Raw genomic sequence first — 20,958 nt, 5'->3', positions numbered from 1 at the left:
TCTGTGTTTTTATCACTGAACCAAAGTTTGTCAGGTTTAGAGTTTATCCATACTGGATGGTTGAGTTATTAATATCAACTCATTTCTGTTGCTTTAAGTACTGATTATCTTGTTATAGCTTTTTAAATGACAAGCTTGACCAAGATTTGCCATTGTAAAGAAAAAAAACTGTCTTTGGGTTTTGGTTGGACAGCTTTGTTTGCTGGATTTAGAAAATGGACTCGTTTTTAAACTATAAATGCCATGTCTAACATGGACACCAAGAGGCTCTAAGTGTTTTTGCTGTCTTGTTAGAATGAAGATCAATTATGAATAAAAATCTACGTTACTGGTTGATCACAACTTTAAATCCCCCAGATGTTGACATACTCGATAGAACTGAAAAAATGTGTTCTTGGTATACATACATAAACAAGCAAGAGTTTCCACTGAAACCACACGGTTGAAGTTTTGGCCTGAACTGACTTCATTTTAACTGATCATCCAAGCAAACTAACTTAAATGGATACCTTTTAATCACATTTCAACAAAGAAATGACCTGGGATTACACAAAAAAATAGTTAACAAGTTTTTTTCCCATGTACAAAAAGATGTAAGAAATAAAAACTCAACATCATGATGGAATGACAAAACACAGCAACTGTCGCCGGCCTTCACCCGACAGTTTTGTTCCATGCAGACCGGTCTGTCTGAAGCTGCGCGATCAGCTGAGAGGGCAGAACAGGCTCGCGTCAACAAATGCTCCCTTTAAGAAGACAAATATGTGAAGATTTGTTTTTGAGGAGAATCACAAAGGAAGGTGTGCTCTTTTGAACACGGGCACCGTGAAAATAACAGTTGATATGTTTAATCCAGCGTGGTGAAGTTATGAAGCAACGCTGTGGTACATTACCTTGCTGGAACAAGGTCAACAGAGAGTAGGAAAGGGTCAATTGCCTAAGCTTGTGCTTGTGTGTGTGTGTGTGTGTGTGTGTGTGTGTGTGTGTGTGTGTGTGTGTGTTCAGTAGTGTAACAACACAGCTCTAGAGTCTGTGGACACTTGTGCTGCAAGTACAGTTTGAATAGTGCTTCAGTCTGTGGAGAAGCACTTCAAGGTGGCACACGCGGTTCAAGCTACAACACGACGAGAACTAGTAAATCAAGGACAGAAAGACGAGCAACACTGAAATTAGATGAGACTATCAGCTGCCCTCTGACATGATGCTCAGGGGATTTTCAAGATTATATTTTAGTTTCAAACTCAGATGAAATAATCATAGAGACATCTTGATTAAAAAAAGAAATACTGCATATACACAGAAACAGCACAGTCTTTTATTTCTTCAAATGTGTAATGGAAACGGCTCATGGCTGATGAAGGTGGAGGGAGGCTTGTCTCCCATTCTTGTGCCTTATACAAGTTCTCACTCTAGTGGACTGTACAGGAACTGCAGCTGATGGCTGGGAAGGTTAGAAACATTGCTGAAGGAGCGTTGTGTTTTCTTATGCTGATGTGGTCTGCGAGTGGATGACAATGACGCTGATGGAGTTAACATGGATGCTGAGGATTCACATCCAGAGGGAGTTTTACAATCCAAAGCGGGCCGGTGTGCGTCTGGGCGTCATGGGGGCCTCTTCCCTTCGTCCTGGTGTGCAGATTTTTACAGCCCTGAATCAAGAGAAGAATCAGACGGGGGAAGGATTCACCATGAAAACAGAAGTCCCATCTTCATTTTTAATGGCCTAATGTTTCTACATCGCAAGAAATCGAAACAAAGAGTGACGAGTAAACGGCCTTGATCAACGTAATGTGGACATGAAAGCAGCAGGACTGCAGGAGAGTGAAAAGGCAGTCTGGCGTCTGTGAGGAGTGTTGGGACGTAGAGCCTGACGCCTCTGACAGCACAATCTATCATCTTTAATTACAGCAGCGTGACACTCTGACACTGCCCGCACTTCTACTCATCTCTCTCACACACACACACACACACACACACACACACACACACACACACACACACACACACACACACACACACACACACACACACACACACACACACACACACACACACACACACACACACACACACACACACACACACACACACACACACACACACCAATTACAACTATCAGGCCATAACCCCTTTCTGTCACTGTGTCTCTCTCTCTCTCTCTCTCTCTCTCTCTCTCTCTTTCTCCATTTTCACCAGGAGAGATTGTTGAGGTCCCCTCAGTACACAAGCAACTCGTACAAATGAAGCCAAAGCAACAAATATTTTGTTGCACAACACACACAATGTTTAAACAAGGGTTTGACTCTCAGAGAGACACACTCTTAATTTTGCCTGTTTTCGACCTTTTTTTTTTACAAAGGATCATTTGCGTTTTGTTATTAGCTGTGTGAAATGACCATCAATGTAGTATAAAAACAACAAAGCTGTTGTGCCAAGTTCACCTGTCAACACTAGATATTTTCTCATGAGTGACAACTATATTGAGGTTGTAAAATGACGGACAAACGGACAAATAGGTCCAAACTATCACAGTTAATATATTCTCGTGACGGAATATAAAATACCCCCCGTAATACATCCGACTTAGTTAACCTGCTTTTTTGCAGTGTTCTGGTTAACCTTATTAAACATAAACTCTCTCATTATAACTTTGTATAAATATTGTACTATTTATGTATACAAAATTAAACCTAATTTCAACCTATCAATTTTCATCATCTAACAAAGAATAATGAAAGAACACAAAGTATTGGTGTTTTCGCTCGTTGGCCACAGCAATGATCCTTGGAAGTGAACTTGCAGACAGTTTATGATGAAAGTCTACAGGTTGGTAGTTTTAAACATCTTTCAGGACTACGCACAAATATTCTGTGGCTGTAGACTGGATCAAATTCGACTGTCTCTTTGTGTAAACCCAAACTGATCTCTGGGTCCTGAGATCAGGACTCGGTACGGCCATGCTTTTACTTCCAGGACTGCTAATCTTTCTCCAAAACTCTAAAATAGTACCGAGTGATAATGGCTTTATGAATGGGAAACAAATGCTTTCATCTTGGTAAGAATTGATGGAATAGTCGCTCCCACACATGCCTACGCATTGTGCCCAGTATATACAGTTCAAACACATAGAAGTGAGGCAACAAGAGTCAGAAGAGCCTTTGGGTGAAAAGGCGTTTTAATTTTGTCCCCTCGACGTGGAATGAGGCGCAACTAGCAGACCTCAAGAAGACAAAAAGTCAGAGACATTTCTTACCTTTTCTCTTACCTTGTTGTATGTACTTTTGTTCTCCTGCAGTGAGCGATAGACTGTATTTTTATTGTTGCTCTATAATGTGCCAACTGTTTTTCTTTTCTTTTTGCAGCTCTCATAGCTAAACAAGCTTTTTAACCTGTTCAAACTAAAGATATTGACTGATTGGCACCGCCCTTTCAGTATTTCATCTGAAACTACACGGACCTCCTCAAGCTCCTTCTTACCACTGAAGAGCTGCGGAAAACCCTCACAGTGTTCTACATTTATCTACAACACAGCTGACTGTGGCATTTACTAATTCACAGCACTGATCTGTGCTGTTGAGCGGGGAGACGGGTGATAAGCAGTGCATGAAGGCATACCCAACAAAATGTTTCATCCTGGTTGCTGTGAAGTCGAGGGGCAGAACATGATTGTGAGGCGCGCCGGAGGACAAAGGCAGCCATGAGCCCAGGAGAATCCTCAACTTCATTATCACACACCCAACTTCCTCTGCCCAAATCTAATTCTTACTCCTGTACCTCCACTGTGATTATTTTCAACATATCTGTCAAAGACGTGGTCTCACTGAACTCCGGCCAGATAAACCAGCTGATTAATTAACAATAAAAGTTCTTTTATAAATCTGTCTTTATAGCTTTATTTCTCTCTGTGAAGCTCGCAGATGGGTGTGAAATTAATTTTTTTGGTGTAATTTGAAAATGAACGTTCCCCTCCTTCTTCTGTTCTGCTGTGGCACAATTTAAATTGCTGCAGTAATGGGGGTCAGCCAGGAGTCAATATTATTTCTTTTTGTCTCGTCTGGAGGGACCAGAGGTGAGAAAAGCTCATCATGAAGAGTGAGAAAGGTGGAGTAGAGAGAGTGTGAGAGGAGGAAAAGGAGGGAGGAGTGAAGATATGGATTGGCAGTAGCGTAGGTAAATTAAAGGGTTCTAATCTCGCCTGTGTATGGAAAATGAGGGCCACGGGGAGCTATTGTTAGATGGCGCTCCAGTGAAGGGGGGGGCTGCTGACTTACTTAACACTGCCAGTGTTGCTTTTCTTCTCCTGCTCCTCCCGGCGGGATCGCAGCTGCTCCTCAGCCATGGTCATCTCCTCTTCCATGTTGGTGACCTCCTCCTTAGCCCGGCGACGGTTTTCCTACAAGAGCAACGTGCAAAACAACACAGAAAACTATGGAATTGTATTTTCATGAAAACCCATATGTGCACAAGCTAGAAGAGCAAGAAGAGGGAGCCACGTGCTTTACAGATACAAGTGACTGTTTATGTCTTGTTACAAGTGCATCGATGGGCATTAACGTGATATTAAATGAATCACTCTTCTTGGAGCGTTTCGGACGGACGATGTCGGAGGCCAAGATATTCTCCTCATCCGCTTTCATTTGCTTTAGTGAGTACTCAGGCCACAGTAGATAGTTTTATATGCTCGTCATAAGTGACGAGTGCTGATCCCAGCTGACTGAGGCAGGATACACCCAGGACAGGTCACCAGTCAATCACTGGATAAACGGAGGGAGCAAACACACAAATGGTGCAGTTTTGGTGTTCACCTCACAATCGTGTTTTTGGCCTGTGGGAGGAAACCAGAGTACCCGGAGAAAATAGACAAACACAAGAGAAAGAACCTGAGCCAGACTTGAACTGGAAATATTCTTGCTTTAACTGGTACTCCACCAGATCACAACACATGTTCAAATGTATTCCAGGTATCCTCACTGGATAATGGTGGACACTCCTATTCTGTGGAGTGCCACAATCTTTTCTCTATACCTCATATTGGCAAGAACAGATTTGATATGAAAGATCAACAAGTGTTTTCCATTTTGGTTTCTGTTATTTATACTTAATTTAACACTCCATACGTTTAAAAAAAAAAAAAATCCCCACAGTTGGACTGACAAGACAAAGTACAAAGTAAACAAATATTGGCGATACAAGGACTATGCTTTTAAGAGTGTGTAACCTTTTTTTCTGTGTTGTAACTGAAACTCATAAGCATCATTTTAACTTACATGTCTGCTTTTTCCAGCTTGTTTGACGCTGTAAAACATCGGCCCAAGTTCTGCCAGCCACTCTCCATCTACTGCTGTCACACACTGCATGTACTCCTGCAGAAACAAACCAAAGTTAGACACCAATGACATCCACGCCGTTATTATCTATGCGGTGTTGCCATCGTCTGACTTTTTACCTTCGTGGTCATGACGAGCTCGTGGTAGATGATGTAGTCGGGAGTGTATCCCATACCAAATAGGGAGCTGGTCGGATGGAGGTGGCACGGCATGCCTGTCCTCACGTTCACATATTCACCAATGCCCTGGGAGCAAACACATGCATAAGTAACAAATTAAATGCATGACTCTGAATTTCAGGACTGGGATTGCTGTACACTGTGTGCTGAAGTTGAAATGTGTATGTGTGTAACTGTTTCCTGCATCTTTGTGTGTACTTTAAGGTCAGAAGAAAAGCGGGTCATCTGGGCTAATTTGCTTCTGCACCTGCCTCAGAGAGGAGGAAAATAAATTTTAAGTATATCCAACATTAGAGTGATTGCTTCGGTTATCTGGCTGCTCATAAGTCAAACCAGAAACCTTGATTATATAGTCATGATTTCAAATTCTCTGTCAGATTTTACCACTGTATTAATGCGAGGCCAGAGGGGGTATTTCAACACTCTGTAATTATGCTGTTATAAATCTGCCACAATCGGTCATGACTCGGCGTAACACATTAACCGAGGAGAACCCAGAAAGCACCTTGAGCTTGGCAGCCTGGTGGAAGTAAGCAGCGCAGATGCATTTTCTGATGATGTCCCAGTCTGACCCGCAGGAAACCAGGTTCATCCGCTGCTGCACCATGATGTCCTTCAACTGAGAGCGCACCTCGCGCACCTGCACCAAAACAAGACTTAAATTTAAACTCAACCACAGCTGAAAGACTGAATAATATCTGTGGACATATAACCATCAGTCTTAAATACCCAGCAGCCTTATAGGACCTAAAATACAGGTTCTATACGTTTAAACTCTACTAGAAATAACAAAACGCTGTTTTGTTGAAAGCACATGACTGTAATATTTCATAAAACTTAACCAGCTGAATAAAATCAAAAACAAACGGATGTCTGCTGAGTGAGGCTGTTGAACTCTGACCTTGCGCATGGCCTTGGTGTGGATGAAGTGGTCATTGCACCAAATGCTGGAGTAGTTGTTGTTCTTCCATTGCATGTAGACATTAAGATACGTGAGGTGGTCACTCTCTGGAACTGAAAACTTCTCCCTCACCTGGTCACTCTCCTCCTCACGACCCTGCAGAGACACACAGATTTATTTCTTCAGAAGTGTTCGCTGGCTTGCCTTCACCCTTAATTGGATAGCGCCGGAGAAGGAAATGGATGGATAGACAAATTTTCCACCACAAGGCAAAAGCAAGCTCTATCTCCACGAGGGGGAAATGCTGTGACTTTATAAAAAAGCAAATCTGTTACGACAGAGTTCATACAGAATCATGTTCCGCACAAAAGTTGTGCATTCAATCTTTTTAGCTCAGCTTTAATCTGCACTAATTCCTGAGGGAATTATTTGACTCCTAAGCTGCTTGTGACTAATTGTGTTTGTCTGCTGTTTGGAACCGAGGATTGTTAAATGTTTTTTCAGCTATGGCCAAAAACAACATTATGAGAGCAGTTAGAATGAACAAGAAAAGGCCATTTCTCAGCTGGAAACAAATATGGTACAGGCCATACACTTGCTTTTTTTGCAAGTTGTAGATTATTTTTATGTCAAAGCAAAATAGTTCACTTTTACCGACACAGAAAATGGTACTTCTTTTTGAGAAAATATTGATTTCACTGCAAAAGAATCAGCATAGATGGTGTGACTATTTAATGAAATACGAGTGGCTCTGATGGTGCTGTGCTGCTGTCACATCACAACAAGAAAGTCTGTGTTTGTATTTTGGACTTGAGCCTTTGTATGCGGGCTTTGCATGTTCTTCATGTGCTTGTGTGAATTTAAGAGCTTCCTCCTCAAACTTCCAAAAATGCTTGCTGTAATTGGTGACATTAAACTGAGCCTGGAGGAGATGTGGGCGTTTGCATGTGTTTCTGTATTTCTGCATCATCCCGGTCGAGTGTCCCCCTGACTAGCTCAACTCTTAACTATATGAATGTAAAATGTAACTTTTAACATTAAAGCCTCGTGTTTCAAAATTTTCCAGGTCCATGCCTAGTTTCTATATAAAGAAAATAAAAGTTTTCATCAAGAGGATATAAAAGTTGTTTGTTTTTTTTATTTCTATTGCGTTACAATGTTTAGTTGAAGACATGGAGAGGAGTTAAGTGTTGCATTGTTTAAAAGTAAGAATTTTACTTAAGTTAATGTATTTGAACTTTTTCATTATTGGGCAGTACTTCTTTATTGTTATAGATTAAGATTATTGAAGTCCTTTTCAAATTAGAAGGATATAAGCTTAAAATAAAAGTTGCACGCAATTTAAGACAAGTGGGTTGATATCGCATGAATTATGATCGAGTAGAACAATGTGGTGCAAGATTTAAAAAAAAAAAAAAAAAAGAAAAGGGAAAAAAGTAAACTATAGGAAATACCTTAGGTCTGTAAAAGATGGCTGGCACAGACAACATGGACACGATGATGAGGATGTCCGCACTGCAGCCCATGTCACAGGACACAATCAGCATCTTGGAGAGGGCGGGGTCGAGGGGGAACTCCACCATCAGTCGCCCCGTTGGTGTCAAAGCACCTGAATTGTCACAAAAGTATAATTACAAGGTCACATGTGTTTAAAATAAATGCATATTAAACATGAAATGCAAAAAGCCTTTTTTATCCCTCATCAAAAGTGGGCTTGTGTAAGGAAGACGCTGGCATTACCTGACACTTATTTATCTATCAACATGAAAGATGAGGATGAACTGCTGACAGCTAAGAATACTTAGAGGGTGAGATCAAAAACTTTTCAGTTCCTGATTTAAATGATTAGACCAAAGAGTCTAAGAAGCTTATGACGAGGGAAAGCAGAGTAGCAGAGCAGCCAGTTTGGGGCAGGTAAGCCTTAATCAGAGATAATCTGCTGTTAACACACCATACAGGGAATCATCAAAAGTCACCTCTTATCCCCAAATCCCTAAATCCCTTGGAATCTGCCTACGGATGAGACAGAAATGAGACCCGACCAGTCAAATCAAACACAGGATCAGTTACCAGGCAATTACTCTACAGACGAAACCTCACAACTACGTCCTCCAGGGCTGTTTACAGTTTCTGCATTATCAACACAATATCCTTTACCACAGCTGGTCTCCTGTGTATGTTTGTGGTGTCACCATCACTGTGTAGAAGCTCAAAGTGGCAATGAGGGAGAGATGCAACCCTCAAATGCCCAATATCCTCCTCCGTCATGACATCATGAGGATGATTTATATCCCTGGCCCAGCTGCATACAAGAGAGGCCCAGTGCAGCATGCTCGAGTTGATTAAAAAAAATGCTTGCAGAGTAATTTGGTCTTTCAGGTTGGAGACTTGTACTTCATACACGTTTTGTATTTCCATGTTTAAAAGTATATTGGTGTGCAAAAGACCAAAACTGTTCTCCAGTGTGCATAAGTAAGTCAATTTTCATTCAAAACACACAGAAAATATTACTCAAATAAAACACAAATGAGGTGTAGTTCAGTGACTTTTGACACCACTTTTTCTTCTTTCAATTTGGCTACAATTAAAAGAACAAAAATGTGGATACAGTGTTACAAAAGCACTATTTGATTATTTTCAGGTAAATTTGTAGTTTTATCCAAAAACTGTCAAATTACAGAGAGAAAAAGTCTCATACAAGATATGAGAAAAGCAAACGGATTTCACTTATATAGCATTTTTTCACGGAATCTTCTATCTATTAATCAGTGTTAATCACATTCAGCTACACATCAATGGTGATGGACACCATGCAAGGTGTTCAGTCATCCATTTGGACCAATTTCAGGTTCAGTTTCATACTGAAGGGCACATCGACATATGGACAGGGAGAGATTGAACCAGGTGCAACGCTGGACCTGAATGACAACTGGCTCGCCGAAGCCACATTGATAAAACATTTGCAAAACCGAGTATACACAGCTAATTAAGTAAAGATTGTTAATACTATGCATCATACCTACACATCACTCTGCAACCTCTTTCGTGTCCATGACCCACCTGTGTTGTCCAGAGCTCCCAGGATCCAGAGCTGGTACATGGAGTTCAGCATGTTGTCCTCAGGTGGTGGATCCATGAAGTGGAAGAGGAGCAAGTCCTGAACCCCCAAAGATTTCAGCAACAGAACGACATTGGCCAAGTTGGTCCTCTGGATCTCTGGTATTGTGGTGGTCAACATCTCGTTTTTGTATGCACTCTGCGTGTACAGCCTGAGCAGAGGAAAATAAGATCAGATTGACGCTCGCCAAGTATAAATTTGGCCTTTGAAAATGTATTAACCCCACTGATTATTGTTACTGTTGTTGTTACTGCTCATAACACAGAGTTTTAAACTTATTTCCCGTTTTATGTGAAAATACAGGGACACCGTGTCAACAAAAGCAAACAAGCACAATTAAATGCTTTTATTAACAACCATCCAATGCTGCAAATTTAAATCAGTTTCTAGTTTGTGTCTCAATAACGATTTACCAAAACACAGTTTTGTTGGTTGTACTCCTTCAGCTTTAGTCAGTTTATGGGTATGGGCTTTGCAGCAAAGTCCATACCTGTGAATAGTAGTCCAAAGTAGTTCACACTAACATCTAGCAAAGTCTTTGCTCGATGTGAGGTTGAGGTACTCAAAATGAATATTAGGGGCAATAATAATGTTTTGTACGAAGCTCTCACATTGTTTTGGGTTTTTTTGATAGATTTTTTAATCATCAGTCAGACCATGTTTATGTATGTAAACATTTTCTCTTTTTATGTAATGTGAAACACTGCGCAATCTGTGACAGGAAATATGCTTCCCTGCACACTGTTGGTCACACGGGGTTATCAGAAATGATGTTATGATTTATAGTCACACATTAAAACCCAAAGTGAGCACGTGAAGTAGTTTGACTCCCAAACATATTAAAGAGGCAAGAATTTATTTAGGGACATATCCAGAGCCTGAGGTAAAGTAGAGGATTCTCTTTTGTAACAATTACAGCTGTGGGATGGCAGTGCTTATAACTACAGTAATTTGAATGTATATGAAGGTTTGGAGCTTGTATGTGGGCGCCTGCAGTCACAGCTGAAAGCCTCTTTGAGAAGAAAATTCTCCACACGAGCGGAGTAAACCAGCGTGACTCACTCGGTGAGAGCTCTCTAACACATACACCCATCCACAGATACTCAAACACCTTGACTGCGCTCTCAGTGTTAAAGCTGCTTCAAACTGATTCTTCATAGATTTCTGTGAGCTTGTGTGTAAGTGCAGGTGGGCTGGATTTTTATCCTGAAATGCAGACTTTGAGAAGAAACCCATCTCATTAGGGATGCAAAATGTTTAACTATGCATGCATGTGTGACACTCAGTCTCTACTTAATATGGCGATAGAGAGAGGTCAAGTAAAACCTCCGACAGGATCTACTGTTCCGCACTTCCCTGCCATAAACAGAGTTAAACTGCATGAAATCCTTTGGAGATTAAAGCCCTGGCTTTCTCTCGCACTCTTTCTGTTTGTGACCGTTTTGAAAGCATCGCCATGTCACACATCTAGAACCCAGAGCGCACATTCGTAAACAGCACTGATCTCTACCGACTCCAACCTCAGAAAGAAAATACACTTTGACCAATAGTCATGAGAGCATGATGCAACACCGCAACAAGAGAAACACCCTGTATCATTGGTACATGTCTAATTGTGGAACAAGCAGAGGCAAAGAAAAATAAATAAATACAGCTCATACACAAACAAATAGAAGCTGTGAAAACACACACTAATTAGTCTGTCTTACTGTGGCAAAGCTACGAATCATACATCAGTTTCAGCTCTGTCTTTTCATGCGTGTACGCCTGTGGCTATAAGTGTATGTTTGGAGTAATGAGGGCCTGAGTATTACCTGTAACACTGCCCTGGTCCCGTACGTCCGGCTCGACCTGCACGCTGGTTGGCATTGGCCTGACTGATGGGATAAACCTGAAGGGCATCCATTCCAATGCGAGGATTGAACACCTGTTTAAAGTCAAAATAACTTAAACACTGAACAGTTCCAGCTTACCTAAAAAAAGAGTACAATTATATATTCATTTTTTACCAAAAGACGAATACAAAAAGGTGATGAAGTACCTTAAGTTTGCAGTATCCTGCATCAACGACAAACATGATTCCATCAACGGTGAGGGAAGTCTCAGCAATATTTGTAGCAACGATGCATTTCCTCACTCCATCTGGAGCCTAGTAAACAACGAAACCAAGCCAAGTGGTCAGGTGTGTCTATGAGAGCATTTAAACGCATATGAAATTAAGACAAACATAAATTATAAAACAAACCTTCTGGAAAATCTTGGCCTGCAGGTCAGAAGGCAGTTGAGAGTAAATGGGCAGCACAGCCAGAGCAGGCGCATTCTCCAAATCCTCCAGACGCTCCACAATCTGATCCGATGTCACCTGTAAGAACAAGCAAACTCTATAAAAAACATTCTCAAAACACAAAGTAGTTTCTCTCAATCCCTATGAAATACCTAAGGGAGAAAAATGAAAGGAACAAAAACAACATCCCTATTTATTATAGTGACGTTATATAAATGTAAATCAAATTATAATGTATTATCCATATGTCATGGATATTATATCCAAACACTGAAAAGTAACTATGTCAGTCACCTCAATGTCCTCCTGTCCGGGCATGAAGATGAGGATGTCGCCTATGAGTCCACTGAGGTGGATCTGGAGAGCCTGTTTCACAGCCGCCTCTACATAGTCCTCCTGAGGTGTCTGCACAGAACACATCAGGACTGGATATCAACAGACAGACACACATACGGGGCGGCATGGCTCGGGTGGTAGAGCGGTTGTCTCCCAATGGGATGGCTGCAGGTTCCATTCATATGACATATGACAAACTGCATCTATATATAAAATTATTAGCAATACTAATAAATCCACAAAACATACCTTGCTAAACAAGATGTCAACTGGAAAGGTTCTTCCTGGGATATTGAATATGGGCACGTTGCCAAAAAAGGCAGCAAATTTGTCTGAATCCATAGTTGCAGAGGTAACTATGAGCTTCAGGTCAGTACGTCGAGATACAACCTAGGAGGGAGACGGTAAGAATGAGAACATTTGATCGTTGTTGGGTTTTTTTTTTTACATTGAAGCAGAGAATTTCTTGATAATTTTGGCTCAAAGCAAAAGAAAACTTGCTGTGGGTTATGTCAGGAAGTTGTGTACTGACCTCGCGCAGCAGGCCAAACAGCACATCTGTATTCAGGGAGCGTTCATGAGCCTCGTCCATGATCACAGCACTGTAGTGGTCCAGGTCCGACTCCCTCAGTGACTCTCTGAGCAGAATTCCATCTGTCATGTATTTGATCAGTGTTTTCTCAGATGTGCAGTCCTCGAATCGGATTGCATAACCGACCTGCAAGAAACAATAAAATAATGATGCAAAAGAATAAAAATTCGCTAAACCACACTGAACATTGTAGCTGCATGAATAACTGATAAAGGGGATGAGTCCAAATTTGACTTCTTCCTGGGAAGGTTCCTGCACAACTAGAAGGAGAGATTTCCAGTTGTGATGTTGCCTTTCTTTATTTCTTTTTTTTTTATTTTTTTATAGTGTGATAGGCACCAGGCAACGACCAACTTCAGATCCTTACTTAGGACACTAGATGGCGATGATACTGGGATACAGGGAGATACTGCTTCAGACTGAGAAAGAGATTATGTGTTATAATGGTTGTTTCAACCGACTTTATGAAACTAAACATGTCCCTATATTTATGTGTTTGTTTTTGAAAGTGATAACAGAAAGTGCATTAAGTAATAAATCAAAAGGTTTTCTTCTCAGCTGCTTCTTTCTGTTTGAACATGGGCAAATATTTTGTCTATATTTCTTCTTAGCATCACATCCATGTTTGTAATTTGTATGAGGAAAGATTTGGCAACATATATCAATTAAGAATTAAAGATGCAAGCAAGAATCCCAGAGTCAAAGCTTAAATTATTTTGTGCATATTCAAATGAAATAATGGAAAAACTTAAAATGCTTCCCAGTTACACTCGGGACATTGATAGTTTTCACATTAGATGGCTCCTCTGCTACAACCAGGATTTGAACCCAGGATCCCCACAATCAAGTTAAAGGCTTAAACTGATGCACCACCATATACCAGATAAATAATCTCGAGGGCTCGCCGCTCTAACACAACACACATAACTCAGAATGTTGTAAGCAGGTTGGGTCTGGCATAGTAAGTATTTCCAGCTTCCTTTAGTTTTCTGGAGCTGCCTCACCTCCTCTCCAAGGTTGGTGCCAATCTCCTCACTGACTCTCTTGGCCACACTCATGGCTGCCACTCTTCGAGGCTGAGTACACCCCACCATGCCGTAGCTGGTGTAGCCATCCTCATGCAGGTACTGGGTCAGCTGGGTGGTCTTCCCACTGCCCGTCTCCCCGACAACGATCACAATGCTGTTGTCCCTGCAGATAGCATTGACATTTTTTTATTATTTTTTTCAAAATTATGACTCAATAAAATAATAACTTGTCAAAAGTGTAATGTTGTTTTTTAGTCTGTTTAAAGGGAAAGACAGTTTCTATACAAATACCTTATGATGTTGAGAAGTTGCTGCCTGACTGCAAATATAGGCAGATACTGCCTCTGCTCCAGAAAGCTCTTCTTCTTAGCAAACTCACTGCTGGCCTGGGACTTTTCTTTCATGTGATCTGCAAATTTTTGCTCTGCTCTGAAAGGAAAACAAGAGAAAAACCAAATATACAAAATTCCAGTTCTATCAAATAATCCCAAGTTAGTCACTGAAAGGACAACGTGACCTGTCCGCTCACCTGTAGTCTACTTTGCCATCCTCGCCTACCGGTTTGCCACCACACTTATCTTCTTCCTCTGTCTTCTTGATCCCCATGATATCCCCCAGCTTGGTGCCTGCCAGTTCCCAGTGTTTGTGCTGTGCCTGGAAGAAAAAAAAAGTTTCTCCAGTTATTCACAAAGCAACCCTACAATGAGGAAACCGGTAAAGAAGATGGATGGATGGATGGATGCAGTAAATTATAATTAAAGCTGCCTGTATCTCCCCTTGCAAAATGCAAATGTTTCTATGTTCAACACAGAGGTTACCGAACATCTGGTGTCAAGTTGTTTCACTTCACAGATTATAGTTTACAATGAAAATGACACCAAACCACCTGATGATGTAGAAAAAAGAAGAATAAATTAAATTTCCATATTTTGACAGCATGTTGAGTGTGATAATTATCAAATAGACACGAGAGAACAAAAAACAAACAAAAAAACCCCACAATTTATCTTGTAACAATGACTTTACCTCCAATAGTTTATTATTCTCTGAGTCTTGTGGTTCTTTTCATGTAACTGCATATCTTTATGTTGCTACTAAAGACTTTACATTCTGTGCATGGGTGCATGTGCTTGAACAACAGAGGAAGCATAGTCACGTTGCGAGCTGATAATTAATCTTCACCACTTTGGGTACAAGTATTGATCCAGCTTACCTTCTTACGTTCTTTCTGTTCACGATGCTTACGAACAAGCTGGCTGCCCTTACGAGAAATGATGGCCATGTCGGAGGTGGCGTCTTTCACAGGAATGATAGGCTCTGGCTGCAGGAGGACAACAGAATATAAACAATCACACAAAGCTAAAAAAAAATATATTCTTATCGAGTCAGTTAGACACACAAGAGGATGGAAACCCAAGTGATGAGAAACTGTTGAAGGTGAAAGTGTTTTCCTACCTGTTTTGTGAACACTATTCTTCCATCCAGAAAGGGAGGAACCAGGTTATGAACCAGAAGGTGAACCTTTGCAGCATTGTCCTCTTCAAAGTCTTCATCCACCTCTAGCCTTTGGACAACACCACTGGTCAACATACGGTTTGTCTCCCACCGTTCGTTATCCTGAGATAAAAAGCCTCGTTGTTAGCAGAGATAGTCGTTAACCAAAAACCAATTGGGCTGAGATAAAATGCTGCGGCTGCACCTCATTGATCTGTCGCTTCTGTGCAGATATTCTTTTTTGAGTCTGTTTCTGAAGGGTCTGCTCTCTCTTCTTTACATAATCATCAGAGGTGGAAGTGAAAGGGTTGTGGAACTCGTCGTAGCCTTCATCCATCATATACCAATCTCTGTCAGCTTGCTGCAATTCGGAGAAACAAATAGAGAACAAACAAATATGTGAGCAATGAGTTGTATTGTGTCATATTGGCAGTTTATGATTTTTATCAGAAAATGCTCAAAAATGAAATGAGTCATAAGTGAAGGATAATAGTGACACTTACTTTCTGTTCCTCCTCCCACTGTTCTTTTTCGTCTTCATTATCAAACATGAATCCTCCCTCACCATCTTTCCTCGCTGACAAAAAAGCAGAAAAGAAAATAGTCACCAGAAATGGAGAATTCAAAATCTTGCATGCAAGTGGAAACCTGCTTGTTTATGAATGGTACCTTTTCCTTGTGATAAGCGAGGCGTAGAACCTAAATGCTTTCGATCATTGGCCCACTCGTTATACTTGTAGGACGGGGTAGGGAGGGGCGTGTCGTCGGGGTAACGGCCTCTGACCGACCTACACACAGAGCAGAGAAATGTTAGGGAAACATAACAAAGCACGAGCTTTTCACCAATTTCTTGTTTGCTTTGCAGTCATACTTCCACTATTCCCTGTATGAGGACAAACCAGGGTCTTATTTACCTGTCCTTTCTCTCACTCTCTCGGCTGGAGCGATGGCTTCTCTCGGAGCGATCTGATTCTCTGTGAGACGGGGATGGGGATGGGGATGGAGACTCCCACTGGGAATGCCTCGTACTGGCATAACCACTTTCATCCTCCTCCCAGTTGGAGCGTGAAGGTGTACCATCTAAAAATAAAAGTTTGTTCTTTAATTTGAATCAACGATCATTTCTACAAAGACCATTATAAATCACAAAAAGGCAACAAAAAAAAAAAAAAAAAACCTCTGGGACGCTGCTGTGGCGACTGGGGTTCGTCTCTCTTACTACCCCGGCTGAGGCGATCAGACCAGCCATCTCTCTGCGAGCGCTCACTTCTTTCACTGCGTTCCCCGCGCTCCGATCGACTGCTGCTGCCGCCGCGGCCACTGTCACGTTCATCTAAGAGACAAAGGAATTATACATTTTCCTTTGGTAAGAAATAATGAATGGAACAATTATATTGCTAAAATACTTAAGCCAATTCCAAAAACATAAATGAAACAGAAACAGTAATCCTGCTGATCATTATGAGACACTCGAGTCCAAACTGTGACTATTTGTTGTGACAGTAGCAGTTGACAATGCATCAAATCCACAAAGATAAATTACGTAACAAATCCTTATATTTGTTATACTAACAGTTGATATCTATTTTCATTTTTTTTAACATATTACTCTAAAGTTTCCAAAACCACGGTTGCTACTCCGGAGTCCGGAACAAACTAAATGAAGTGAGAAATTGACCTCTCTCGCTCCGCCGGTCTCTACCCTTGTCTCTGCTTCTTTCTCTGTCTTTTTCTCTGGTCTTGTCCTCCTTGGACGATGCGTAGACTCCATGTTCACGTCTGTCTTTCTCTCTCTGCTGGTGTCTGCGTTTGAACTCTTCACTCACACCTCCGGGGTTGGAGGGCGTTTCAGACCCCGTCACTCGGTACGTCCTGCTAACAAGACAGAAAAACAATTACATGATTTATACAAAAAGTTTGCACACTGATGAAAATGTCAAAGCAAAAAACCTGACAGTAAAAATGTTTAGGATTTGATATTTGCAAAAAGAAGTAAATTATGACTCAGCAGTCTGTCCAAAGCGTTTCATATCTATAAAAACGACAGCATGAAAGATTACACTATATAAAGACAAGTGCATATAAAACCAGTTTCTGTAAGGATTGCATACCAATGCCTTTCACAAATATGATTCTACATGACAAGTATTCACTTACCTCTCTTTTTTAGCATCTTTGTCCTTATCATCGTCTTCATCATCATCATCATCATCATCATCATCATCATCATCAGACCCAGAGTCACTTTTACCCTCCTCCCAGTCCTTGTAAGAAGAGATCTTTGACTTCTTTCTGTTTCTGTCATCATCGCCCACATCTGTTTGTTCTTTGTTTTCACGCTCCTTCCTCTTCTGAGCCGCCAGAAGATCCAACCCCAGTAAAGATGTGCGGGGTGTAGGGGCCCGGAAGACGTGAGCCTCTGCAGCTGCGCTCTTCTTCTTTACAATCAGTCCGCCAACTTGAGCGGTTGGATCTGTCCCTTCCAGTCTGTGCATGGACACATCGTCATCCATTCTTCCTGAGGAAATATTCATGTGAGAGCTGTGAAAATCTGTTAAAAAACCTTCAGACAGTTCCTGCAACTCCTAGTTATTGCTCAACAGATTTTAACCAATGTTTTAAAATGATAGAGTAGCAGATTCTGCAGGGAATTTGAAACCAGAAATATACTAATAACTGACGTTATGATGAAACATGAAGCAGATGTCTCTTATGAGCTCCTTTCAGCCAGACACTCTTTAAAGCATATCGAACATTAAATCTACCTTGTCTACTATAGTAGAAGATCAGGCAACAAGAAATCGATCTCTATGATTTTTAAGAATGAGCTGTTCAGCATGACTTTGAAAGAGGTTGCTAAGTCCAAATGAAAGGCTTCTTCAATAAAATGTGATCCTCGTCCAACAATTACATTCATACTAAGAAAACATCTATAATAACACAGCATTAAGATAAAATGTCATTCCTTACGGTGACACATCATTTCTACTGATTGATAACTGCTGTTACTTATTAAGTAATAATATCCATCGGTTATTATTTCTTTATTTTGTAGTGTGTGGATTAAAATCCTGCCAGTCCTGTTAATGTACCACAACTTGACTGAGGTCCCTATCGTTTTTACTTATTACACACAAAGCTCTCAATAGACAAACAACCGAGCAAGGCACAAATAACTTGTTTATCAAATAATAAATCATTCATGGAGTTGAACGATAATAAAATTCTTATCAGATGAGCTTATTTCAGTCCCCCATTAGGTAGATTATGCCGCAGGACTCTTGCATTATGTTTAATAACTAAAATAAATGAAGGTAAAACTATTCACTTTAAACTGAAGTTGTGCAAAAAATGTGAAGCTGATTTTAGTGAATAACTTACGATATTTCCTTATGTAAAAAAGCAACTAATCGTAACCAAACATGAATTGATGAGCAAAGCTATCTTACGCCTTTTTTGCTGAAAGACAACAGTTTCCTGGTGACAGGAAATACATGTGAGAGATATTTGGCTTTCGGGTGACATTTCAGGATGAACCAAAAATGCACTGTAACCTTGCCGTGTAGAGATTCGTAGCTGTGTACCTCAGAACCTGACTGACCTGAGGGCCGCCCTTCAAGGAGAGCGGGATGCCATGATGCCTCGGCAGACTTGAGCAACAGGACATGTCGTTGTCCAGCTGGAATTGTTGCTCGTGTACACATGACACGTATATTGTGGTCTATACTCTACTGTTACTGGCTTTTGATTGAATATTTGTTTGAAATGAGAAAATCACCATTGCAAGCTTCTACTTCAATGCCCTACTTTCGTGATATTATATCCTACTACTAGACTATAGCATCAACTTTTTTACGTTTTCCATTGATATCATCCGAAAGCCAAACTTTTAGCGAGTAATGTACATAATTCCACCATAGGTTACTTTTTTGTGTAGGCTGTGTTCAACTTGTGGTTAATAAATGATCCACCAGAGACTAATTAAACACGAAATGGAAGTTTTTTGTTTCCTTTTACCTTGATGTGAGCAGTTCGCGCTGTTAGCCTGTGAGCTAGTCTGTCTTCACAAGCGCGACAGACTGCGAGGAAACCGCCGCCTCTTTCTTTGAGTCGGAAACGCAGGAAGTCTCACATGGACGTAAAAAAATGTAACCTATGAGACGTAAAATGAGTGCAGAGAATGCGGTTCTTTGCTGTCCAAGAACAGAATTAAATGGCGGCTTTCGTGTGCGCAACGCGTTTGTTTACAGACAAGGGAGCAGCCATTTGCAATCCCATAATGCTTTGGGGCGAGGGAGCCAAAATATTCAAACTTTATTCAACCATGTTACGTTAACCGAGTGGGGTGAAGGTGATCGGAAGTTATTATCCAGCACACTGAGAATACCACAAAATCTGGTTTCATCTCTCTCTAAACGCCTTCTTGCTCAGCTGATCTCCACCTCAGACCATCTGCTAGGACAAAGTACATGGGGGCATAAAGATGTTCCTGTTGTTGCCCCATCATCTGTAACGCTCTCATTCAATCATTCATTGACTCTACTGTCTTAACCTCTTTTAAATCATTCATTCATTTTCTTCCGCTTATCCGTTTCCGGGTCACGGGGGTGACAGTCTGAGCACTGTCACCCAGATCACAATGCACCATTTAAGAACCTTCCTGCCGGTGGTGAGCCCACGGGAAGGTGGCACCCGGCGTGGGACACGAACCCACTACCCTGAGATTGTGGGTCTCATGCTCTACCAACCGAGCTAGCCGGGGGACTCTTTTAAATCAGTCCAGTAAAATTCGATTTTTTTTTTTTAACAGGAAATTAGGTGGCCCGCAAGAGCTTAAAATCAATAGTACTGTTAAGCCATTTTGTGATCCGCGTAATGACGCCATCTTACCGCTAGATGGCTGAGCTTTCCAACAACTGCAACTGCAAATATTGTACACATAAAAATAACCAAAGAAAATTAAGCATAGTTGTAAAGGGACGGAAGTCCAGTGGAATTTGGGATGCCGAGTGTATGTTCGTTTAAAGATTGTTGTAGAAATAGCTGTGTGAATGCCTTCAGTAGTCACATAATAATAATAAGAAGAAGAAGAAGAAGAAGAAGAACAACAACAACAACAACAACAACAACAACAACAACCCACTGATATTTCTATTTGTGGAGTGCCTGACGGGGAGCTCAGGCAACCATGAAGCAGTTTAAACACCAGCTATATGGCACTAGGTTTTTTTGTGTTATTTTTGCATTCTGTTTATTTACCTGTTAATTTACTTGTTGGCTGGTTTCATTGCTTTGTTTTGTCTTGATTTAAGTTTGTGAAAATGTATGAGTATGCGATTTGTTGGTGTGGGGGAGGAAACAGGATAACAACTGGATGGACAGAACAGTAATTAGACTTTAATAAGTGTATGCTTCTTCCTACTCCTTTTTGAGTATGTTAAGTTTTCATTTTAATTGCATTTACTGCTTTGTTTCGATATATTATGTAAGGAAAGACATCACATTTTACCAATAGTGAAAAGCTAGACTACAACCCCCAATAGAAACCATTATAACGAATCCAGTTCTATTGTAGAGTCCATACGTTTAGCTTCATGTAAAGTACGTGACAAACAGGTGACACTTGCAGATCTGTCACAGTCATCTTGAGGATAGGTCAGGGTCCCAAACCTTGTCCTATCAGTGATCAATAGAAGGGG

At 40.9% G+C, this 20,958-nt stretch overlaps 1 protein-coding gene across 4 annotated transcripts; it reads right to left on the bottom strand.

The window, feature by feature from the left end:
• Positions 1-495: 495 nt before the first annotated feature.
• On the bottom strand, positions 496-19,855 carry dhx38 (DEAH (Asp-Glu-Ala-His) box polypeptide 38). Of its 4 annotated transcripts, none has more exons than XM_080489974.1 (27): positions 19,277-19,855; positions 17,417-17,777; positions 16,938-17,134; positions 16,437-16,592; positions 16,174-16,339; positions 15,929-16,047; positions 15,763-15,836; positions 15,465-15,620; positions 15,221-15,382; positions 14,979-15,086; positions 14,295-14,419; positions 14,057-14,194; positions 13,742-13,928; positions 12,678-12,863; positions 12,395-12,535; positions 12,104-12,214; positions 11,771-11,887; positions 11,567-11,674; positions 11,340-11,452; positions 9,468-9,676; positions 7,862-8,016; positions 6,408-6,563; positions 6,012-6,146; positions 5,447-5,572; positions 5,268-5,363; positions 4,272-4,393; positions 496-1,649 (listed from the first exon to the last, which is right to left on the bottom strand). In XM_080489974.1, exons 2-27 carry the CDS (start codon positions 17,770-17,772, stop codon positions 1,568-1,570), a joined length of 3,801 nt encoding a protein of 1,266 aa, XP_080346100.1. In that variant the 5' UTR covers positions 17,773-17,777; positions 19,277-19,855; the 3' UTR covers positions 496-1,567. The 4 variants fall into 4 exon arrangements, with proteins under 4 accessions (XP_080346100.1, XP_080346102.1, XP_080346101.1 ...); XM_080489976.1 differs by having other exon boundaries at positions 16,962-17,134; XM_080489975.1 differs by having other exon boundaries at positions 16,938-17,131; positions 19,277-19,535.
• Positions 19,856-20,958: the final 1,103 nt, after the last annotated feature.

Source organism: Lipophrys pholis, assembly GCF_963383615.2.
Source record: "Lipophrys pholis genome assembly, chromosome: 2".
Taxonomy (NCBI): domain Eukaryota; kingdom Metazoa; phylum Chordata; class Actinopteri; order Blenniiformes; family Blenniidae; genus Lipophrys; species Lipophrys pholis.
Note: the sequence above shows the minus strand (reverse complement) of the source record. Positions and strands in the feature narration are given on the sequence as shown.